The 25,515-nt window shown below is 41.9% G+C and overlaps 1 protein-coding gene and 1 pseudogene across 4 annotated transcripts; both read right to left on the bottom strand.

Moving 5' to 3' along the window:
- Positions 1-1,339: 1,339 nt before the first annotated feature.
- LOC103000700 (N-acetyltransferase 8-like) lies at positions 1,340-2,043 on the bottom strand (annotated as a pseudogene).
- Positions 2,044-14,255: 12,212 nt separating this feature from the next.
- On the bottom strand, positions 14,256-24,795 carry LOC103009570 (EKC/KEOPS complex subunit TPRKB-like). 4 transcript variants are annotated; one of them, XM_057558054.1, is made up of 6 exons: positions 24,509-24,781; positions 21,829-21,988; positions 17,273-17,395; positions 15,753-15,929; positions 15,023-15,058; positions 14,256-14,858 (listed from the first exon to the last, which is right to left on the bottom strand). In XM_057558054.1, exons 2-6 carry the CDS (start codon positions 21,967-21,969, stop codon positions 14,772-14,774), a joined length of 564 nt encoding a protein of 187 aa, XP_057414037.1. In that variant the 5' UTR covers positions 21,970-21,988; positions 24,509-24,781; the 3' UTR covers positions 14,256-14,771. The 4 variants fall into 4 exon arrangements, with proteins under 4 accessions (XP_057414037.1, XP_057414039.1, XP_057414040.1 ...); XM_057558056.1 differs by having other exon boundaries at positions 17,324-17,395; positions 24,509-24,771; XM_057558057.1 differs by lacking the exon at positions 17,273-17,395 and having other exon boundaries at positions 24,509-24,795.
- Between the last annotated feature and the right edge of the window lie 720 nt (positions 24,796-25,515).

Below are 25,515 nucleotides of genomic sequence, written 5' to 3'. Positions count from 1 at the left end.
ACAAGATTTGGGGAGAACAACACTGGTCTCTTCAGCAGCATGTCTGGGGTGAGGAGTGGCTGTCTGCCTCTAGTGGCAAGAGTATCTAACTTCTTTCCTGCCCTTCTTTTCTTCCACAGAAAGTGACCAATCAACTCTTGGGGAGAAAAGTTCCTTGGAACTGACATAAGAGTATTTTCCTCAGAGCCTTGGAATTTTATTTTATCAGCCTGGAGGAGCACAATCCTTACTTTTATGAGTCTGGTTTAATAAAACTTATCTTGTTGTCCATGTGTAATTTTGAAGTAGTAACCTTCTAAAGAGTCTTGGGTAGAATGATGACTAAGATTATTAATGGTTTAGGAGCAATACTTTCTCCACAGTGGCCTTGCCCACAGGGATGTTTGTTACAATGGTATTATCTTAATTCTAGGCAAGAGTAAGTCCCTTTTTGTATGTGTTTTTATAGAAAATGACTTCTGATTGACTCATAGTAAAGCAAGCAGCAGAGGGTTATTTATTTCCCATCTGTAGAGGTTCAGGGAGCTATGCAGTGTCTCCCTGAGGTGTGTGGGGAGCTTCAATCTAAAAGCACCAATCAAGGAAAAGAAATGCAGCATAACACGGTGAGAGCCCTTTTGTTGACTTGGTGTCAGACAGTGTCTGGTTAGGGTAGCCATCAGGTGGGCCCAGAGACTCTCAGCAGACACAGGTGCCTTGGGTCCAGAGCTACCTCTTAGCCTCATTCCAGCTTCCTTCGGAGCCATTAGCCTTTAGTAGACACAACTCAAGAGGCAACAGAAGCTTGATTTAAATCATGACCTGGCCCTGGCCAGTGGGATGTGGGTTGTGCCACTTCTAGGTCTAGTCCATGTCAAATCCCACACTCTGTCCCTGGCTGCCTTCTTCCCCTTCAGCAGAGACCTTGGGGGCCATAGCAGATTGATGGCATCACTGGCCCTGATCCTTCTCACGTGGATTCTTCTCACACTCCTTCTCCACGCCCTTTCCACATGACTTTGCATTTCCTCTCACTGAAGAGGCAGAGCATGACACCTGAAGATCTAAGGGGCGGCCCAGCCGAGCTCAGCCCAAGCTGCCGACCCACAGACTCATGAGCTAAAAAAATGTTTATCATTATTTTGTGGTGGTTTTTTATGCAACATTCTCGTGGCACTAGATAAATGAAACAGTAGCAACCCCAAAAACTGAATGGAGCAGAGCCCCCCCACCACCCAGGCCATTGGGTTCCAATGTGAACAAGCAGTAAGCTTTTACTGTGCCGTCACAGTGAGACTTCAGGGTTTGCTTATTACTGCAGCGGAGCCAATCCCTCCTAACTAATCCACAACGAAATGGATCATAGGCCCCCTCCTTGCTCCAGTGCCTGAGAGACCTGAGCAGAGGGGAGACGGTAGATAAATTGAATTGCAGGGACAGCAACTAGCCTATAGCTTGTGGAGAAGAAAAACTAGCCCATCTTCCAGAAGCCGAGGTGCTTTTAAAGGGCCAGGGCAGAGTACTGCAGTGTGCTAGTGCTGAGGACCACTTCGCTGTAGCCCTGGTCCCATGCAGACTCGGACAGTCCTGACCAGGGCTTTTACTTATCCCCTGACCACGGTGCTCCAGGGCCACATGTAGGTGAAGCAGCTGCAACTGCTCGTTCCACAGGGCGGGCTTCTTAACAGGCAGCGCTCCCACCATACCCACCACCTGCCCCTCAGACTCAACCACCCAGAAGCAGGAGCCACTCTCACTGAAGTAGGATTTGGTGATGTCAGACATGTCTGTGTGCAAAGACATGATCTCAAACTGGATCCAGGGGTATTTGGCAAGAAACCTCAGGGCAGCAAGGAGGGGGGGCTGGCCACGAAGGCCAGGACCCAGGAGCCAAAGACCAGGAATAGGGCAAGGGGCCCCCGCAAGCAAGAGCACAAGGGTTCGGGGCAGCTTTAGGATGTGGTGGAAGGTGGTGGGAAGGTGCTCGGTCATCTCCTTGGAGAACAAGCCCACGACCCATTTGCAATAATTTTCCTGGTATTTGTGGATTTGATAAGGAGCCATGGAAGACTTCTGTGTCTGGATCTCAAAGTTCAAGAGAGAGGTAGGAGTCCCTGTGTGACTTCCTGGCAGCCGTGGGGGAGAGAGAAGAGGCCATGTGAGTGGCTTATCCTCCCACCCACCAGAACCGGGGATGACCCTGCTCAAGGATGTGTCTTTCTGCTTCTACCCAAGAGGAAATAGGCCACAACCACTGGGAGAAGGTGTAGAGTCAGAAAGGTCTGCATTTGATCCTGTCTCCATGCATGACCTTGGGCATGCTACATAATCTTCTCTAAGAGCCTGCCTTCTGAAGTTGTGTAGAGGATTTAATAAAATAACACATACAAATCTCTGGTTATAAGCCCCCTCCCCTCCCCCTCTTTCCCCTTTCCCTGGCTCTCTCAGCTTCTCCATACGTTGGGGTGGCACCATGCAGCAGCCAAGTGTGTGTCCCTCTCCCAGGGACCATACACTGCAGTAGTCCTGTGTTTCCAAGTACAGGTTTCAACAAAGGCTTCTTCCCACTAGCTTGCAAATTTTCAGGCTGTTGAGGTGGCATAAGAGCCAAACACCAAAAATAGACCAGCCTTGAGAGCCAGAGGAGGGTCCAGAGCTCCAGGCTACACCTAAGAACACTGTCCTTCCACCCATGGCCTCTCACCTGCTATCACAAGAGCCTTGAGCGTCCAGGGCAGCCTCTGCCCTCAGCCTCCAACTGGCATCCAGGAGAGACTGCAAGGGCATGCTCCACTTCCAGGGACCAGGTCCTGGATGGCACCTCATTGGCCAGCTCCTGGATATTTGTTAATCATAAATCCCAGGCTCAAGTAGCTGGGCTATGATGGAGCAGGGAGTCCATTCTCTGATCACTGGGGAATTAGCCTGGAGGGGGTACGCAGGGTCTGCAACAGCTCAGGAGTCCTTGCCCTTGTGGACGGCCTACACCCCATACCATGGCAGTCCACCAAGCACCTTGGTGCTCTCTGATGTCCACCCTCAGCCCCTCCACACAGCTGCTATGACCCTGGGGAATTTGCCCCTCACCCTGTGCTCTGTCATCACAGACCAGAGTCCAAGTCCCCTGGCTCAGCATACGAGGTGCTTCACAGCCAGATGAGGGCAGCAGGGACCTGGCCATGCAGGGCCTATCATCTAGGTTAAGAAGTTTAGACTCTATTCCAAGAACACCAGGAGGCCATTGTTATGCTTTTAGCTGGGGAGTAACATAACCAGAGGTGGGGGCGTGTGTGTGTGTGGTGTGTGTCTAGTACTCTGGCTACATGTGGAAAATGGATTGGAAGAGCCAGGAATGGAAGCATATATCCCCCGGCCCCCAGAGGCTAGCACAGCAGTCCGGGCAAAAGAAGGGCCTCCAGAAACAGATATGCAGGCTGCTCACTGTAAAAGAGCACCTCGTCCAAGAAGGCTAGTGGGAACTAAAATCCATGAGCCCTGGCACAGAGCTGCGTCTGACCAAAGAAAAGGCACCTCTTTCTTATTTGCTCAAAGGTGTCACTGCTCACTGAACTGTGTTTCCAATAGGTTGTGTCTTTGTGAAGGGGGTGCCTTGTTCTATGTTCACAAAGGAGCCATCTAGGCTAGCAGGGGTCCTACGAGAGAAAGCAGTGACTTAGACCAGAGTTGGGCCATGGGTGTGACCTGGCCCACTTGGAGGTGCACCTTGGGGGCAGAAATGGCAGGAGTTGATGATCTGAGGATTAAGAAGTGGTCAGCGATGACAGCCAGATTTCTGGCAAGAGCATCTAGGAAGACCCTGGAGAGAGACCAGACTTGGAGAGAAAGATCATAACCACCCCAAAGGTGCCATCCTGGCAGCTGCAATCCAGGGCTGGTGATGGAGACTGCTGAGGCTCCAGATCTTTGGCACGCAAAAAGGCCACAAGGGTTTAACTAACATGAAGGCAGGGTGGTGAGCCATGGGTATGTTACATTGTTTTCAGTACATTTTAATATTTTTTTAAGTGTTAAGCAAAACTTGAACTAAGAATCAAAAGAGAATAGAAGGCTCCAAAATACAGCTGAGTATCCCTAATGAGTCTATCTAATAATAACCAGTCAGAAACCTAATAGTCAAGCTGAGGGGCCAGAGGTCCTTGATCTGTCCCTGCCCTCTCTTTCCTGTATTCTCACCGGCTTCTGTGGCTTCCTCAACACCCAATGGCCTTGGTTTACATTCAGGCTTTTCAACCTTCCTCATAGCCATGAATAATGAGGAGGATTTATTGACATGAAAAATAATTGTCAAAATATAGCACCAAGCTATAAAGGTTATAAAACAGTATGTTTTCATTCATTTTTGGAAAAATATAACAAAAATAATTTATACACACAAGCATGCAGAGAGAAAAGTCTGAATGGTTACACCAAACATTGGCAGCATTTGTCTCTGGATAGAGGAATTATGGGTAATTCTCTGTGTAAGAAATGAAGTCTGGAAGTCTCAGCACATTCCAGACTCTTGGCCCTGCATGCAGATGATGAAACTGAGGCTTGGCCTACATCAAGAAACAGGAAACATCTCGAATAAACAACCTAACCTTGCACCTAAAGCAATCAGAGAAAGAAGAACAAAAAAGTCCCAAAGCTAGCAGAAGAAAAGAAATCATAAAGATCAGATCAGAAATAAATGAAAAAGAAATGAAGGAGACAATAGCAAAGATCAATAAAACTAAAAGCTGGTTCTTTGAGAAGATAAACAAAATTGATAAACCAGTAGCCAGACTCATCAAGAGAAAAAGGGAGAACACTCAAATCAATAGAATTAGAAATGAAAAAGGAGAAGTAACCACTGACACTGCAGAAATACAAACGATCATGAGAGATTACTACAAGCAACTCTATGCCAATAAAATGGACAACCTGGAAGAAATGGACAAATTCTTAGAAATGCACAACCTGCCGAGATTGAACCAGGAAGAAATAGAAAATATGAACAGACCAATCACAAGCACTGAAATTGAAACTGTGATTAAAAATCTTCCAACAAACAAAAGCCCAGGACCAGATGGCTTCACAGGAGAATTCTATCAAACATTTAGAGAAGAGCTAACACCTATCCTTCTCAAACTCTTCCAAAATATTGCAGAGGGAGGAACACTCCCCAACTCATTCTACGAGGCCACCATCACCCTGATACCAAAACCAGACAAAGATGTCACAAAGAAAGAAAACTACAGGCCAATATCACTGATGAACATAGATGCAAAAATCCTCAACAAAATACTAGCAAACAGAATCCAAAAGCACATTAAAAGGATCATACACCATGATCAGGTGGGGTTTATTCCAGGAATGCAAGGATTCTTCAATATACGCAAATCAATCAACGTGATACATCATATTAACAAACTGAAGGAGAAAAACCATATGATCATCTCAATAGATGCAGAGAAAGCTTTCGACAAAATTCAACACCCATTTATGATAAAAGCCCTGCAGAGAGTAGGCATAGAGGGAACTTTCCTCAACATAATAAAGGCCATATATGACAAACCCACAGCCAACATTGTCCTCAATGGTGAAAAACTGAAACCACTTCCACTAAGATCAGGAACGAGACAAGGTTGCCCACTCTCACCACTATTATTCAACATAGTTTTGGAAGTGTTAGCCACAGCAATCAGAGAAGAAAAAGAAATAAAAGGAATCCAAATCGGAAAAGAAGAAGTAAAGCTGTCACTGTTTGCAGATGACATGATACTATACATAGAGGATCCTAAAGATGCTACCAGAAAACTACTAGAGTTAATCAATGAATTTGGTAAAGTAGCAGGATACAAAATTAATGCACAGAAATCTCTTGCATTCCTATACACTAATGATGAAAAATCTGAAAGTGAAATTAAGAAAACACTCCCGTTTACCACTGCAACAAAAAGAATAAAATATCTAGGAATAAACCTACCTAAGGAGACAAAAGACCTGTATGCAGAAAATTATAAGACACTGATGAAAGAAATTAAAGATGATACAAATAGATGGAGAGATATACCATGTTCTTGGATTGGAAGAATCAACATTGTGAAAATGACTCTACTACCCAAAGCAATCTACAGATTCAATGCAATCCCTATCAAACTACCACTGGCATTTTTCATAGAACTAGAACAAAAAATTTCACAATTTGTATGGAAACACAAAAGACCCCGAATAGCCAAAGAAATCTTGAGAACGAAAAATGGAGCTGGAGGAATCAGGCTCCCTGACTTCAGACTATACTACAAAGCTACAGTAATCAAGACAGTTTGGTACTGGCACAAAAACAGAAACATAGATCAATGGAACAGCATAGAAAGCCCAGAGATAAACCCACGCACATATGGTCACCTTATCTTTGATAAAGGAGGCAAGCATATACAGTGGAGAAAAGACAGCATCTTCAATAAGTGGTGCTGGGAAAACTGGGCAGCTACATGCAAAAGTATGAAATTAGAACACTCTCTAACACCATACACAAAAATAAACTCCAAATGGATTAAAGACCTAAAAGTAAGGCCACACACTATCAAACTCTTAGAGGAAAACATAGGCAGAACACTCTATGACATAAATCACAGCAAGATCCTTTTTGACCCAACTCCTAGAGAAATGGAAATAAAAAAACATATAAACAAATGGGACCTAATGAAACTTAAAAGCTTTTGTACAGCAGAGGAAACCATAAACAAGACCAAAAGACAACCCTCAGAATGGGAGAAAATATTTGCAAATGAAGCAACTGACAAAGGATTAATCTCCAAGATTTACAAGCAGCTCATGCAGCTCAATAACAAAAAAACAAACAACCCAATCCAAAAATGGGCAGAAGACCTAAATAGACATTTCTCCAAAGAAGATATACAGATTGCCAACAGACACATGAAAGAATGCTCAACATCATTAATCATTAGAGAAATGCAAATCAAAACTACAATGAGATATCATCTCACACCAGTCAGAATGGCCATCATCAAAAAATCTAGAAACAATAAATGCTGGAGAGGGTGTGGAGAAAAGGGAACCCTCTTGCACTGTTGGTGGGAATGTAAATTGATACAGCCACTATGGAGAACAGTATGGAGGCTCCTTAAAAAACTAAAAATAGAACTACCATACGACCCAGCAATCCCACTACTGGGCATATACCCTGAGAAAACCATAATTCAAAAAGAGTCATGTACCAAAATGTTCATTGCAGCTCTATTTACAATAGCCAGGACATGGAAGCAACCTAAGTGTCCATCATCGGATGAATGGATAAAGAAGATGTGGCACATATAGACAATGGAATATTACTCAGCCATAAAAAGAAACGAAATGGAGGTATTTGTAATGAGGTGGATGGAGTTAAAGACTGTCATACAGAGTGAAGTAAGTCAGAAAGAGAAAAACAAATACAGTATGCTAACACATATATATGGAATCTAAGGAAAAAAAAAAAAAGGTCATGAAGAACCTAGTGGCAAGACGGGAATAAAGACAAAGACCTACTAGAGAATGGACTTGAGGATATGGGGAGGGGGAGGGGTGAGATGTGACAGGGTGAGAGAGTGGCATGGACATATATACACTACCTAATGTAAAATAGATAGCTAGTGGGAAGCAGCTGCATAGCACAGGGAGATCAGCTCGATGCTTTATGACCACCTAGAGGGGTGGGATAGGGAGGGGTGGAGGGAGGGAGACGCAAGAGGGAAGAGATATGGGAACATATGTATATGTGTAACTGATTCACTTTGTTATAAAGCAGAAACTAACACACCATTGTAAAGCAATTATACTCCAATAAAGATGTTAAGAAAAAAAAAAAAATAGAAACTGAGGCTTGGGAATCTACCTGTCTGTGCCTCAGCCAACTTCTTTTTTTTATTATTATTTATTTTATCGAAGTATAGTTGATTTACAATGTGTTAATTTCTGCTGTGCAGCAAAGTGATTCAGTTATACATATATGTACATTCTTTTCCAGATTTTTTTCCATTATGGTTTATCACAGAATATTGTATATAGTTCCCTGTGCTATACATTAGGACCTTGTTGTTTATCCATCCTATATATAATAGTTTGCATCTGCCCATCCCAAACTCCCAATCCATCCCTCCCCCACGCCCCCTCCCCCTTAGCAACCACAAGTCCGTTCTCTATGTCTGTGAGTCTGTTTCTGTTTTGTAGATGAGTTCATTTATGTCATATTTTAGATTCCACATATAAGTGATATCATACGGTGTTTGTCTTTCTCTTTCTGACATCACTTAGCATGAAAATCTCTAGGTCCATCCATGTTGCTGCAAATGTGCCTCAGCCAACTCTTTTTTTAAAAAAAATATTTATTTATTTTTGGCTGCATTGGGTCTTAGTTGCGGCATGTGGGATCTTTTGTTGCAGCGCACCGGCTTCTCTCCAGCTGTGGTGCACAGGCTCAGTAGTTGTGGCGCAGACTTAGTTGCCCCACGGCATGTGGGATCTTAGTTCCCTGACCAGGGATTGAACCCATGTCCCCTGCATTGGAAGGTGGATTCTTAACCACTGGACCACCAGGGAAGTTCCCTCAGCCAACTCTTAAGAGTCTAAAGAGACCCAGCTAAGATTGTGAACTCCTAAAGGTAAGGCAGGTGTGTTATTTTATTCTATTATTTTATTTTTAATTAACCATTTAAATGTGTACAATTCAGTGGCATTTAGTACATTCACAATGTTGTGTAACTACCACCTCTATCTAGTTCCAAAGCATTTTCTTTACCCCAAAAGGAGACCTGTTAGTCAGTAGGTAGTCACTCCCTATTTCCACCGTTCCCAAGCCCCTGGCAACAACTAACCTGCTTTCTGTCTCTATGGATTTACCTATTCTTGATGCTTCATTTAAATGGAAACACGCAATATGTGAATTTTTACGTTCAGCCTCTTTCACTTTTGTTCTCAAAGTTCACCAATGTCCTAGCATGTATCAGTACTTCATTGCTTTTCATGGCTGAATAATGTTGCATGGTATGGATAGACCACATTTGTTCATCCAGTCATCCATTGATGGACACTTGAACTGTTTCCACCTTTCGGCTATTGTGAATAGTGCTGCTATGAACATTCTGTACAAGTGGTTGTTTCAACACCTGTTTTCAATTCCTTTGGTATATACCTAGGAGTGGAATTGCCGGGTCATAGGGTAACTCTATTTTAACATTTTGAGGAACTGCCAAACTGTTGTCCAGAGTTTTACGTTCCCACCAGCAGTGAGTCTTATTTGGTTTTACTATCTGCCTCAGCACTATGCAGGTACGTACAGGGAAGGAGAGACAGCTGTTATTCACTGAGATATTAGATGCCTGGCACTGTGAGAAAGCACTTTTCCTATGCTGTACTCTTTGATATTGGCAGCAACCAAGAGCTAAGGTTGATATTGTTTCCATTTTACAAATGGGAAACCGAAGTCCACAAGCCTGAGATACCCTACCCACAACCCCATAGAACATGGCAGGGTGGGACCCAAGCCTTGGCAGCTCTGACTTGAAGGCCTGAACATTTTGCTTTTTCAGTACCACGTGCTGACCCCAACAGGCAGCTGTCTGACAAGTGAATTATTAAGTAGTGTAAAGCACTGTATTCCAGGAGAACCAGCTCTGTCTGCTGGGATGCAAGATTCGCCTCCAAGCCTCATTATGCCCCTATCACCAGCGGTCAGACCATACTTGACCAAATTCCAATACGTGACTAAGGCTCTGTTCTTTCTTCAAGATCCAGTTTAGTGCTACCTTCTCCATCAAGACTTCTGACCCCTCTCAACCAGATGGATCTTGTATCTGCTCCCCCTCTTTGAAGCCTTTGTACTTCTCATTAAGCACTTATATCACTGTTAATTTATTAGTTGCTTAGCAAGTAACTGTTAACTTATTACAGTTAATTAAACAGTTACAAGTAACTGGATAAATTATTTTATTTTTCTATTGCCTATAGGAGCCTGATTATAATAGGTAATTATATTTTTGGAATCACTGTTATTCCCAGAGTTGTGGGATTTGAGAGCAGCATGTCAGTGAAATCCCATGCTTGCATTTATGAGGAACACTTGCCTAATAGACCAGCTCAGTCCAGAAATGGGCCAATGAAATGGAAGGTAGACAATCAAGACTCATAGAGTTTCAGAAGCCTCAGAAAGAGAAGGAAAATGTCCTGGAAAGAACACCATCTCCCCTGATCTCTCATCGGGGCTCCCAGTAACCTAGCCTCAGGTCAATGCCCTGGTCTCCCACTGAGAACTCATCACTTAAAAGAGACGAATGAGAGGAAATAACAGCAAATTATTTCAAGGGGAAAGAAAGTGGACTAATAGGTCCTTGGCAGGATGTTCAGAAATCCTAGAACAATGATTCAGCTCTACAGAAATGGTTCTAATCTAACCTAACTTAACCTTTTAACAAATTTAGCAAAAGGGAGATGGTATCAGCACTCAAATTAGGATAACTCGAGCTGATTTTACAGATATAGATCACCAAAGGGCCTAATTATGAAGGTGTGGATGGGTAGAGGGGAACCAGGAGTGTTATTGCTCAGAGGCCTGAAGGGAGGTGGAGGGAGAGGTGACAGGAGTCTGACCCAGGAGTTGAGTAGCACAGACCGCCCTGAGAGGTTCAGGGCCAAAGCCAGCCTAGGGGTCCTTGCAGGGAGGGGCCAGGAGAATAAACACCCTGGCCTCATTCTCCTGCTAGCCTCCCCCCTTCACACACACTGGCCAAACCCAAGTAGAAGCCAAGGGGAAGGGAGGACCTCTTGCTGGGTACATGGTAAGTCAGCCTCCAGGGCAGAGAGAAGAGTGGAGGAAGATGAAGGGTGACCTGGAGGGAACAATGGGAGACTACTGGCACAGAGGATTATGAAAACAAGAACAGGCAAATCTGATGAATACAAACTTTGCTCATTGCACCCAATCAACCTAGAGAGTTGTGCTTTACTCAGTATTGTAACATGGAGTACAGATGGCATGTCAGTCAGCAAAACAAAGCCAGGAGCAGGGAAGCAGCTGCAACCCCAGCACAGGTTCCAGAGCAGAGGAATTGACTACTGTAGTTTGCAGACAAGTGGAAAGGTCATCAAGGGGAAAAGCAGAATGAGAATGGCAGCAGGAGGCCTGAAATAGCCTGTGAGCCATGAGGCTCCTTCTAAAAAGAAGGTACAAGGCTTAGGAGCAGTTCTTGTAGTTCTTCTGAGTGTGTGGTGGGGAGGGGAATAGGGGATTAAAGACCATTTCACTGTAGTTACAGCCTTAGTTGTTCCCAAGACTGGGGAGAGGGGGATTAACAATGATTGCCTGGGTAACAGAGCCCCCTTCCCTCACCTTATCCCAGAGACAGCTGGCTTTTTACTTTAATATGTAACCCTTGACTAAGGAGCCAGATAAGGGTGTCCTACCAAACTGCATCCCTTCTCTGCCAGCACCAAAGTCCCTATAATTACAGGTTGCTTTTGCTGGGGAGCCTTTAGGCTCTGAAGCAACCTGGTTAATTTAGGAACAAAGAACATTGTTCCTAAATTGGATCAATTTTTTTAGAGAAAAAGCTTGTGGTGCTTACGTTAACTTCTTTCCCAGGAAATGGCATTACTTTTTCTTTTTTCTTCTTCACCCAAAGGCTCACAAAGAGTTGAAAACATTATAAATAGTTACAGAAATAAACCCTTTCAAAACACTCTTCATAACAAACTAATAAACAATTCAACTTCACCAGTAGTCTGACAACTCAAAATGGTGAAAATGTTGAAAAGTTAAAAGGCATTGTTGGCGAGTCTGCTGAGACTGGCACACTTGTGCCAATTACAAGTGCACAATGGCACCTTTCTGGTATTAAAAAATTCATATCCTCTTCCCTAATAACTCCACTTCAGGGAAGCTATCCTAAAGAAAGAGACGTGTACAGAGATTTATTTGCAAAAGCAAAGTGAAAAATTGAAAGCAATGTTATTGTATAAAAATAGAATTACATATGTGATATTTCACATTGATAAAAACATGTTTGAGAGTGATGGCAAGGGAAGAAGCAGTGTGGAGTCATTAGAAGCATAGAATCAGGGGTCACTCAGGTAGATCTGAGTTTTAATTTTGACCACAAGCACTTTGAGCTTTAGGGCAGCTTTGACTCCCTAAGGTTCAGGGGAAAAGATGCCTTCGTAATGGAGAGGTCTGGCAGGGGGTGGGGACCACCTTAATGAAGTGACCAAACTGTATCACCAAGGATGAGGCCAAATGACATGATGTGCTTCCCAACAACATACAACTGGAAGGACACAAAATCTATCTACTATCATTCCCCAAAATTTTTAAACTGACTCGAATCATGAACAAACTCATTCTGAAATTCTGAAACACATCTAGGGTACTCGTCAAAGAACATCAACATCACCTTAAAAAAAAAAAAGAAAGAAAGAAAGAAAGATTGTTCTATGGGACTTCCCTGGCAGTCCAGTGGTTAAGACTTTGCCTTCCAATGCAAGGGGTGCAGATCTGATCCCTGGTTGGGGAGCTAAGATCCCACATGCCTTGTGGCCAAAAAACCAAAACATAAAACACAAGCAATATTGTAACAAATTCAATAAAGACCTTAAAAATGGTCCACATCAGGACTTCCCTGGTGGCACAGTGGTTAAGACTCTGCGCTCCCAATGCAGGGGGCCCAGGTTCGATCCCTGGTCAGGGAACTAGATCCCACAGGCATGCTGCAACTAAGGAGCCTGCATGCCGCAACTAAGGAGCCACCTGCTGCAACTAAGACCCGGCACAACCAAATTAAATAAATAAATATTTAAAAAAATAAAAATACTTATGAATAAATATTTATAAAAAATGGTCCACATTTAAAAAATATCTTAAAAAAAAGATTGTTCTAGATTAAAGGAGACTAAGAGACATGACAACTAAACACAATGTAGGGTGAAGTGTCATGAGGTCTGCAATTTACTTTCAAATATTTCAGAAAAGCAAGCAAATGTAGCAAAATGTTAACAAATAGTGAAATCACATGAAAGTCACATGGATGTTCATTGTATTATTTTCAATTGTTCTGTAGGTTTGAAAGTTTTTGAAATAGAGTTCAGAGACTAAATTTGCTTCCTTGAAGGTGGTAAAAACTCTTGGGGTTGTAGAGAGGACTATATGAGGCAGTGCATATAAAGAGCTTAGCACAGCACATGCAAGAAATGCTAACGATGTGCTTTGGTACCTTATTAATGACCACAATGGAAATAAATATGTTTGTCCCCTAAGGATTTCTACCTCTCCATTCTCTATCATGGTGCAGGATCGCACTCCCCCACCCTTTTTGATGTTGGCATGGCCATGTGACTGGACAGTGAAACATGAGATAAGCGATATCTGTCACTTCCACATGGGAGCTTTAAGAGCCACCATGTAACTCACAGCATGACTTCCAGCTGTGCAGTGACCCACAGAGCGCATGCTGACATAGAGCCTTTGGCTGACTGGATTCCTGAGTCACTGCAATGAGTCTTCCTACTGATTCACAGTGGCTATGTGAAGTGAGCAAGACACAAACTTTTGTCGTATGAAACCAATGAGCTTTAGGGACCCTAAATTACAGCCTAATCTAACCTAGGAGTCCAGAAACTACTGCCCTCTGGTCAAATCTTGCCCATCACTTATTTTTGTAAATAAAGTTTTACTGGGATACAGTTGTGTGTATCTTTTTTTTTTTTTAATTTTTATTTATTTATTTATTTATTTATTTATTTATTTATTTATTTATTGCTGTGTTGGGTCTTTGTTTCTGTGCGAGGGCTTTCTCTAGTTGTGGCAAGCGGGGGCCACTCTTCATCGCGATGCACGGGCCTCTCACTATCGCGGCCTCTCTTGTTGCGGAGCACAGGATCCAGACGCGCAGGCTCAGTAATTGTGGCTCACGGGCCCAGCTGCTCCGTGGCATGTGGGATCTTCCCAGACCAGGGCTCGAACCCGTGTCCCCTGCATGGGCAGGCAGATTCTCAACCACTGCGCCACCAGGGAAGCCCCCTGTGTGTATCATTTATATACCGTCTGTGGATGCTTCAGCACTACAACAGCAAGAGCTGAGTAGGTGCAACAGACACCATATGGCCTGTAGAACTGCAAATACGTACTACCTTGTCCTTAACAGAAAAGTTTGCTGACCCCTAACCTACTCTATCTTGACTGACACAATCATATTTTAAGACAAAATAGAAAAAAAAAAAAACCCAAAGCATTTATAAAACATGACTTTTAGCTGTAAAACCTTGGGCAAATTATTTATTACTTCTACAACCTTTTAGTTGCCTTTGTGTAAAATGGGAGTATTAACAGTATCTGCCTCATATGATGCTGTGATAATTAAATGAATTCTTGCATGTAAAAACTTGGAACCAGGAGGCTTGGAACAGCAATGCTGGAGTAGCCAGAAGTAAGTGCAGGAATATGAGCTGAGGGATATAAAGTCATGAAGACAAGAACTCAGTACATTGTAGACACCCAATAAATGTTAGCAATTATTCCACTTACATAAAAATAAAATATATTTGAACAGAAACAGAAGACTAGAAGACAATAACAAATAACAGTAACCATGGTTATCTTTTAAAATATTAAGAGATAGGATCAGGAATGGTTGTGTTTTTTTTTTCTTTGTTACCATTCTGTGTTTTAAAATTTTCTACAACAAACATAATAGATTTTATAATCCGGAAAAAATAATGAATGTTTTTTATAATTGCTGAAAATTTTTAATCTTTCTGTCATTTCACAAAACATCTTTTGTTGACATTCTACAAATGATACCATCCAATAATGTCCCAATACTTTCTTCTTGTGAAGATAGTTTATATACCTGTAAAAATAAAAGACAGATTATGACATGCTGACATATTCATGTACTACTTTCATTACACGAGCATGTATATGTGAATTTATTTATTACTCAATTATTGGGATAATGGTGTAAAATCACAATGTGATTAAAATATGGAAAGTAGATGACAATTCAACACTTACGTCAAAAGTTTCAATTGCAGTTATGGTGATAACTCTCTAAACATAGAAATACATTTGTACCAATTTTAAAAGCATACATATAGACATTAACTTCATACTACATTTTACATTTCAAATGTACTGCATAAGATATAGATATTTAAAATTATCTATTCTTTTAAAAAGAATGCATCAGGCTTCCCTGGTGGCACAGTGGTTAAGAATCCGCCTGCCAAAGCAGGAGACACGGGTTTGAGCCCTGGCCCGGGAAGATCCCACATGCTGCTGAGCAAATAAGCCCGTGCACCACAACTACTGAAGCCTGTGCTCTAGAGCCCAAGAGCCACAACTACTGAGCCCGTGTGTCACAACTACTGAAGCCCGCGTGCCTAGAGCCCGTGCTCGGCAACAAGAGAAGCCACTGCAATGACAAGCCTGCGCACTGCAATGAAGAGTAGCCCCCGCTTGCCGCAACTGCAGAAAGCCCGTGCGCAGCAACAAAGACCCAACGTAGCCACAAATAAATAAATTTATATATATATAAAAAGAATGCATCAACTAAGTTTTTAATTATATGTTACATAAACCTGCATTTCCAATTCTTTGCATCTATAATTATTTTTCAAGTAACTTTTAATTACATTAACCTTTCTTAAAAGTTAAAAAAATATATAGAAGCATTGGTGTTCAATAAGCAAACAGTATTATTCCACATCTACCATGCTCTTTCTAAAAATACAGGCTTACAAACCTTTTTGACTTCTGTAATATTTGTTATTTCAGGGAGATTTTTGAGAGAAACTTGATGACCTTCTACCTGAGATATCAGGTATTCTTGATTTATTTGTTTTTCTCCCTCTTCAATATAAGCAATCAGAACTGAAGTGTCATTTGCCGAGATACCAAATTTTTTCAAGGCCTCTGAAATCTAAGGGGGAATAAAAAGACAATAAAACCAGTAGTTTCAAAATCTGAAATCTCTCCCCATTTGTGCTCTTTCCTGGTCAGATTCTTATTTTTCATATCCTAATAGTTTTCTCTGTCTACAGTTTTCCAACAATCCCTTCCTAATATCTACCAGCTCTGCCTCTTGAGTCCTCCCTGCTCAAAGCTGCGCCTCATTCCCATAGATTCAAGCCTGGACTTGGCACGGTGCACAAACACCCACTCCCCCTGGACCTAAGTGACCCTCTAGCCGTGCACTCCTGCCCTCTAGCCAGTCGGGACAGTTTGGGCCTCCCATCATTTCATACTTTTTTGCCTGGGCTCACACTTTGCCTTCTGCCTGGAGTGCCCTCATCTTTCAAGGTCCAGTTCAAATGTCACTCCCCTTGCACTTTCCTCCTTACAGAATGAATTGCTTCTTTGTTCCCACAGATTTGCATTATTATTCCCATTATATCAATTATCTTAGAGCATTTGGACTTTGTCTTGTTCATCTGCCTTCCTCAGAAACATATTTGTTTCTTCTGCCCCTACAGCTGGAACAGGGTAGGGGACAGATGTTTATGAATTGTACAATCTCCTGAGTTATATCAGTGATCTCAAAGAAACAATAGTTACACAGTAATTTTCCCCCAGGTACTGGGGAATTCTATTACCACACATTTTATAAACTTTTCAAACATCTGTATTTTAAACTATGCCATGGGTTTCCTAACTTTTCTCTTGATGTCAGCACTTGATTGTGTTGTTAATAGTAGTAGTAATACTAAAACTTCGTCAGCAAAATTACATTTTTTTTTTCAAATGTGCCCCAGGTAGAATGTTTTTAACTCAATAACTTTGATTACTATCAATATCTCAAACCACAAACTCTTCCTATGCACTGGGTGTGTGAGCATGTGTTAAAGGGCTGTTCTAGGTCCCAGGCAGGCTTCTGGTGTATGGAAAAGACATGGGTTCTATCCTCAAAGAGTTCATCGGGAGAACGAAAGATACACATGATAACACACAAATATCCATGCCTAATTTTTATCATTAGATTTAAATATAATTTAGAGTGATCTTCCTGACTCTATATGGTCAGGAAGGACAAATAAAACTATCCTCACTTAATTTAGCAAAACTTTAGTTTACTCATACGTGAAGTGACTCCAAAGCTTATTTGTCTAGTAAGAGGCAATGCTAAACCTCAACTCTCTGTCCAGCATTCTTTCTTCACTATCATTTCCGTTTGTTACTAACAACAGGCTCCAACCCAACACTGAGTACAAAGGCTACCATGACAAGGTCAAAAGATATAAAGGAAGTAAATTCCATATTAATTACATTGTTATTTGGGGAAAGATTGAAAATAATTTCAGTAGATAGAGTTCTTGCCTTCATTTTTCCCAGTTTGTAGAGGTGAACTGCTTTGTTTGCTGCCACAAGTATCTGAAATGGATCGACAATCTACCAAAGAGAACAAAAAGAATTACACACAGAGAATCTGGAGTACTCTGAAGACATATGCCCTATATCATGGTAACTCCAGTGTCAGGCTGTTTTACTTCATCACAATTCCTATGGACTACATTTTCAAAATTTTCAAAATCTCAAGGGCTTACGGTGTTTAGAAAATCACAGAATTTTACAGCTGCAAGCAACTTAGATAAATAATAAAAAGTTTTGAAGCAACACTTATTGAGGGCTATTATTATGGGAAAGGCCTTTTCTCAACATTTTACCAAACCCCAAAGATATCACAAGGAAAGAAATCATAAAGATCAGATCAGAAATAAATGAAAAAGAAATGAAGGAAACAATAGCAAAGATCAATAAAACTAAAAGCTGGTTCTTTGAGAAGATAAACAAAATTGATAAACCTATTAGCCAGACTCATCAAGAGAAAAAGGGAGAACACTCAAATCAATAGAATTAGAAATGAAAAAGGAGAAGTAACCACTGACACTGCAGAAACACAAACGATCATGAGAGATTACTACAAGCAACTCTATGCCAATAAAATGGACAACCTGGAAGAAATGGACAAATTCTTAGAAATGCACAACCTGCCAAGACTGAACCAGGAAGAAATAGAAAATATGAACAGACCAATCACAAGCACTGAAATTGAAACTGTGATTAAAAATCTTCCAACAAACAAAAGCCCAGGACCAGATGGCTTCACAGGAGAATTCTATCAAACATTTAGAGAAGAGCTAACACCTATCCTTCTCAAACTCTTCCAAAATATTGCAGAGGGAGGAACACTCCCCAACTCATTCTACGAGGCCACCATCACCCTGATACCAAAACCAGACAAAGATGTCACAAAGAAAGAAAACTACAGGCCAATATCACTGATGAACATAGATGCAAAAATCCTCAACAAAATACTAGCAAACAGAATCCAACAGCACATTAAAAGGATCATACACCATGATCAGGTGGAGTTTATTCCAGGAATGCAAGGATTCTTCAATATACACAAATCAATCAACGTGATACATCATATTAACAAACTGAAGGAGAAAAACCATATGATCATCTCAATAGATGCAGAGAAAGCTTTCGACAAAATTCAACACCCATTTATGATAAAAGCCCTGCAGAAAGTAGGCATAGAGGGAACTTTCCTCAACATAATAAAGGCCATATATGACAAACCCACAGCCAACATTGTCCTCAATGGTGAAAAACTGAAACCACTTCCACTAAGATCAGGAACGAGACAAGGTTGCCCACTCTCACCACTATTATTCAACATAGTTTTGGAAGTGTTAGCCACAGCAATCAGAGAAGAAAAAGAAATAAAAGGAATCCAAATCGGAAAAGAAGAAGTAAAGCTGTCACTGTTTGCAGATGACATGATACTATACATAGAGGATCCTAAAGATGCTACCAGAAAACTACTAGAGTTAATCAATGAATTTGGTAAAGTAGCAGGATACAAAATTAATGCACAGAAATCTCTTGCATTCCTATACACTAATGATGAAAAATCTGAAAGTGAAATTAAGAAAACACTCCTGTTTACCACTGCAACAAAAAGAATAAAATATCTAGGAATAAACCTACCTAAGGAGACAAAAGACCTGTATGCAGAAAATTATAAGACACTGATGAAAGAAATTAAAGATGATACAAATAGATGGAGAGATATACCATGTTCTTGGATTGGAAGAATCAACATTGTGAAAATGACTCTACTACCCAAAGCAATCTACAGATTCAATGCAATCCCTATCAAACTACCACTGGCATTTTTCATAGAACTAGAACAAAAAATTTCACAATTTGTATGGAAACACAAAAGACCCCGAATAGCCAAAGAAATCTTGAGAACGAAAAATGGAGCTGGAGGAATCAGGCTCCCTGACTTCAGACTATACTACAAAGCTACAGTAATCAAGACAGTTTGGTACTGGCACAAAAACAGAAACATAGATCAATGGAACAGCATAGAAAGCCCAGAGATAAACCCATGCACATATGGTCACCTTATCTTTGATAAAGGAGGCAAGCATATACAGTGGAGAAAAGACAGCCTCTTCAATAAGTGGTGCTGGGAAAACTGGACAGCTACATGCAAAAGTATGAAATTAGAACACTCTCTAACACCATACACAAAAATAAACTCCAAATGGATTAAAGACCTAAAAGTAAGGCCACACACTATCAAACTCTTAGAGGAAAACATAGGCAGAACACTCTATGACATAAATCACAGCAAGATCCTTTTTGACCCAACTCCTAGAGAAATGGAAATAAAAAAACATATAAACAAATGGGACCTAATGAAACTTAAAAGCTTTTGTACAGCAGAGGAAACCATAAACAAGACCAAAAGACAACCCTCAGAATGGGAGAAAATATTTGCAAATGAAGCAACTGACAAAGGATTAATCTCCAACATTTACAAGCAGCTCATGCAGCTCAATAACAAAAAAACAAACAACCCAATCCAAAAATGGGCAGAAGACCTAAATAGACATTTCTCCAAAGATATACAGATTGCCAACAAACACATGAAAGAATGCTCAACATCATTAATCATTAGAGAAATGCAAATCAAAGCTACAATGAGGGGCTTCCCTGGTGGTGCAGTGGTTGAGAATCTGCCTGCCCATGCAGGGGACACGGGTTCGAGCCCTGGTCTGGGAAGATCCCACATGCCGCGGAGCAACTAGGCCCGTGAGCCACAACTACTGAGCCTGCGCGTCTGGAGCCTGTGCTCCGCAACAAGAGAGGCCGCGATAGTGAGAGGCCCACGCACCGCGATGAAGAGTGGCCCCCCCTTGCCGCAACTGGAGAAAGCCCTCACACAGAAACTAAGACCCAACACAGCCAAAAAAATAAATAAATAAATAATAATTAAAAAAAACAACTACAATGAGATATCATCTCACACAGGTCAGAATGGCCATCATCAAAAAATCTAGAAACAATAAATGCTGGAGAGGGTGTGGAGAAAAGGGAACCCTCTTGCACTGTTGGTGGGAATATAAATTGATACAGCCACTATGGAGAACAGTATGGAGGCTCCTTAAAAAACTAAAAATAGAACTACCATATGACCCAGCAATCCCACTACTGGGCATATACCCTGAGAAAACCATAATTCAAAAAGAGTCATGTACCAAAATGTTCATTGCAGCTCTATTTACAATAGCCAGGACATGGAAGCAACCTAAGTGTCCATCATCGGGTGAATGGATAAAGAAGATGTGGCACATATATACAATGGAATATTACTCAGCCATAAAAAGAAACGAAATGGAGTTATTTGTAGTGAGGTGGATGGAGTTAAAGACTGTCATACAGAGTGAAGTAAGTCAGAAAGAGGAAAACAAATACAGTATGCTAACACATATATATGGAATCTAAGGAGAAAAAAAAAAAAAGGTCATGAAGAACCTAGTGGCAAGACGGGTATAAAGACATAGACCTACTAGAGAATGGACTTGAGGATATGGGGAGGGGGAAGGGTAAGATGTGACAGAGAGAGAGAGTGGCATGGACATATATACACTACCAAATGTAAAATAGATAGTTAATGGGAAGCAACCGCATAGCACAGGGAGATCAGCTCTGTGCTTTGTGACCACCTAGAGTGTGGGATAGGGAGGGCGGGAGGGAGGGAGATGCAAGAGGGAAGAGATATGGGAACATATGTATATGTATAACTGATTCACTTTGTTATAAAGCAGAAACACACCATTGTAAAGTAATTATACTCCAATAAAGATGTTAAAAAAAAAAAACATTTTACCTTCATTTTCTATACTTCTCAAAACTACCCTATGATATCTGTATCATTATTCACATGCAATAGATGAGGAAACCAAGGCAATGAATGAGCTGGAATTCCAGTTCTGTCACTTACCACCGAGGGAACCTGGGCGAATTCCTTAGTGTTTTATCTGTAGAAGCAGATAATCACCATACTTACTTCACAGGGTTGTTGTGAAGATTAAGTGAGTTAGCGGTATATGTAAAGAACTTAGAACAATGCCAGGAACCAAATAAGCACTATATAAAGGTTGGCTACCACTTGCTCAAAGTCATAATAAATGGCATATCTGGGATTTAAGTCCTGCTGATTCTACCACTATGCAATGCCTCCTTTACAGAGATTTTCTAGTTCAGAAGAGAAGATGGAGATCCAGGCATCTGCCATCACATCAGAGCTAGACGACCTTTCACATCTCCAAGGGCAGGCCCTGGCACTTCAGCTTCTATTCACTGTTAAATTCAAGGCTGGCCAAATCTGATTCCACTCTACAGCTTGGACAAGAACTTTTTACCTGAAGATAACAATTTTAGGCCCACCTATAACGTCATGAAAAATCATCATATTCTTAAACTCCCCATATAGTTCACTCATTCCCATGAGTACTTACCACTGTAGGATTTATTAATGAGCCATCAATGGCACCTTCCATGGCCTTTTTTCTCAAGTCTCCAGCATTTTTTACATCTTTAAATAACAGAAGGGTCACCCTGTATTCGGGAAATAGGTCCAGCTGATGTGTCAACTGCATTTCATCGATAAGCAGGATTCTATTGCACAAGACCAAAAGACCAAAAGTTAACAACTGTAAGTCACTAACAAACAAATATCCTTACTAACAATTAAATATATTAAAGTAACTTTAATAATAAGATGTAGAACTGTTAAACTAGAAAAATCCACCCCAAAACATTTGGCATTCTCATGAGACACTGTCTTCCTAACCCTGCTCGAGCTGTTTCTAGCTTCCTTTGCCATTCCTGGGAAAGGATCAAGGTTGACACCTGGCCCCCTGGCAGTGCAGATAAGGCAGGCTCTGATGCATGCAAGAAGGGCAGCTTCCCACAGACAACTAGGAGCAGAAAACCAAAAATTTTTTAGACCACAGGTTACTTATAGCATTAAGGAAACCTCACTCTAACTTGGTCTTTTTAGCTTTCTGATCTCACCATTTATTTATATTTTAGCAGAACCTAGGCACAAATATAAAGAAAATAATCTTATAGAAGAAAGTATGACACAACTCAAAGATATTCATTTCACACATGGGAATTTAGCCAAGAGGGTACAATTCTTAAATAATAATACTGACCCTTTATAGACATAAATTTAACAAGAAAAGGACATAAAAGACAAACAACTGGAAAGACATAATCTATCTTTGAAATGGAAAAACTAAGCACTGCAAAAATCTGATCTTTAAAACAATTTCAATTAAAGTCCCAGCGAGATATTTGGGTGAGGCAATTTTTTTTAAAATTAATTAATTTATTTATTTATGGCTGTGTTGGGTCTTCGTTTCTGTGCGAGCGCTTTCTCTAGTTGTGGCAAGCGGGGGCTACTCTTCATCACGGTGCGCGGGCCTCTCACTATCGCGGCCTCTCCTGCTGCGGAGCACAGGCTCCAGACGCGCAGGCTCAGTAGTTGTGGCTCACAGGCCTAGCTGCTCCGTGGCATGTGGGATCTTCCCAGACCAGGGCTCGAACCCGTGTGCCCTGAATTGGCAGGCAGATTCTCAACCACTGCGCCACCAGGGAAGCCTGGGTGAGGCAATTTTATAGGTTCATTTTATCCTTTTACCTAGGAGGTTCCATTGCTAGCATTTTTCTTAAGGAATAAATTGACAATCTGAGGATTTATGTAATAAGATGTCCTTCTCATCATCCTAAGAGTAAAAAGTTGAAAACCTACCTAACTAGTAACAGGGGATTGGTTTTTACTAAACAACCACTAAAAACTAGTCTTGAAGAGTAGTTAAGGATGTGTAAATATAGCAATAAATAGCATTAAGTACTTCACATCTGACTGGAAAACAAAACACAAAATGTGACATAAATTGTGGGGTTTTTAAAAGGTACACAAAAAGAAAAAATATTGAAAGAAAAATACAACAAAAAGTTATCCTTGGGCTTCCCTGGTGGCGCAGTGGTTGAGAATCTGCCTGCCCATGCAGGGGACACGGGTTCGAGCCCTGGTCTGGGAAGATCCCACATTCCGCGGAGCAACTAGGCCCGTGAGCCACAACTACTGAGCCTGCGCGTCTGGAGCCTGTGCTCCGCAACAAGAGAGGTCGCGATAGTGAGAGGCCCGCGCACCGCGATGAAGAGTGGCCCCCGTTTGCCACAACTAGAGAAAGCCCTTGCACAGAAACGAAGACCCAACACAGCCAAAAATAAATAAATAAACAAATGTGGGGTTTAAAAAAAAAAAGTTAGCCTTGACTTGCTGGAATTACATCTGATCTTTTCTGTTACAATCAGGAAAGAATAAAATTTGTGAATAATGTCGTAGCACACAGCAGTTCAACCTTTATTATCATGATAACGTCCAATGGAAAAAGAATAGATACAGACAGAATGTATACCCAATTATACAAAAAGATGCACTCAGAAAGCAAAAACATAAAGGAAGCACATCAAAATACGGCCATCTTGGATAGTAGAATTGCAGGTAATTTTTATTGTTTTCTATAAAAAATATTTTTGTGTGTATGTTCTGAATTTTCTGCAGTGTGCACACAAAATATAACGAGTACATATAACCAGGGAGGAAAAAATTTTTTGTGGTTTTTGTTTTTACACTAGGGGAAAAAGGCCCCCTAGCAAACGTCAAAATGGTTTGTTTTGTTTTATATAATTCACTCAGGTCAGAAACTTCGAATCATCGTTGGATACTAACCTCTCACTCAAATCCCATATCTAATCCAAAAGTCTTGTCAATTTTTAAATATCATCTTGACAGCTCCAATTCTCTCCTATACGCACTGCCTCCACCGTAGGCCACCATCTCTCATCTACATCTGTGACCTCCTAGAAGTGGTCGCCTCACAATTCCTGCCCTCCTATCATCCAACCTCCACCCACGGGCGTTCCAAACTCTATGATCTGGGCCCTTCCTCCCTCTTCGGCTTCCTAGCGCACCCCTCCCCTGATCGCGCTCATTCCGCCACCACCGCACTTGACTTCTCAGCTTCAAGTCACCAAGCTCCCGCCCCCGCGCGCCCTCTAGGACAGGCAGTTCCCCTGATGCAATCCTCCCTCCCTTCAACTCGCCGGTAAGAGTCCACTTACCAGCGCGCCCACAACCCAGGACTAGCTCCCTATTCCACGAGCTCCTCTGTCACAACTTTGGTGAGTCGCGGCCTTATCAGGGTGATGTATCGTCCGCTGATACATCAGGGAGAGACTAAGCCGATCATTGCCCGGCTGCATCCCAGGGCCGGGCCTCGGGAGGCGCTCGATAAACGAGGACGCCGAGAATCACATCTGTTGTCTAGAAAATGGGTGCCGGGACTGCGTCTTCCGTTCCCGCCCTTCCAGCTCTTGCTCGGCGAGGACTCACCGTCGCCCCCCTGTTCTTCTCGTAAGATCTTCCCCACGGAAACAAAGCCCTGAACTTCCGGAAGATCAACCTCAGCTGCGCCCCTTCTCCGCCCTCCCGGCACACCCTTCTTCCCCGGCTTGAATCGCATCAGCGGACGCGAAGGAGATCCGGGGCTCCGTCCGCCACTTCCGGCGAGGGAGGAGGGGAGACTCCTCGGGCGGGGCCGGAAGCTGAGGGATGGGTGTGGGTCTTCTCCCGGTCCTTAAGCACCTTGGCCTTGGACGAGACGTCCTCAGTTTCTTCCCGTGCAAAGTATTGGCTCCAATGAGCTCTACGTACGTCTCCGCTGCTCGAGATTCAACAGTTCTTTTTCGAGGCAGGCGGGATTCAGTTTGCTTCTTGTTCTGGGTACGCTCACTGGGGAAGGATCTCCTGGAGCCGAACGCAGTCGGCGACCTACCTGAGGTATTTCAGAGAGAGGTGACAGTACGTTAATGGAATCAACCTCTTCATCCAGCAGGCTCACAAATTTGACTTGTCATCCTTAAGTGTATCAGCCTCCAAAAGAGGAGGTAATCCGCTGAACAGGCTGTAGAGAATTATTTTCCATGTTTTTTATGCTTGGGGCTCATGTTGGTCAATACTTTTCTTTAAACAAAAAGAGAGGTAAATAACAAATAGGGTGGATATATGCTATGGAGAAAAAACCAGAGGAAACGGGGTAATGTCAGGCCGTGGGTATTACTATTTTAAA

Source organism: Balaenoptera acutorostrata, chromosome 12 (assembly GCF_949987535.1).
Source record: "Balaenoptera acutorostrata chromosome 12, mBalAcu1.1, whole genome shotgun sequence".
In the NCBI taxonomy this organism is placed as follows: Eukaryota; Metazoa; Chordata; class Mammalia; order Artiodactyla; family Balaenopteridae; genus Balaenoptera; species Balaenoptera acutorostrata.
This window is presented reverse-complemented; position numbering and strand designations above follow the sequence as displayed.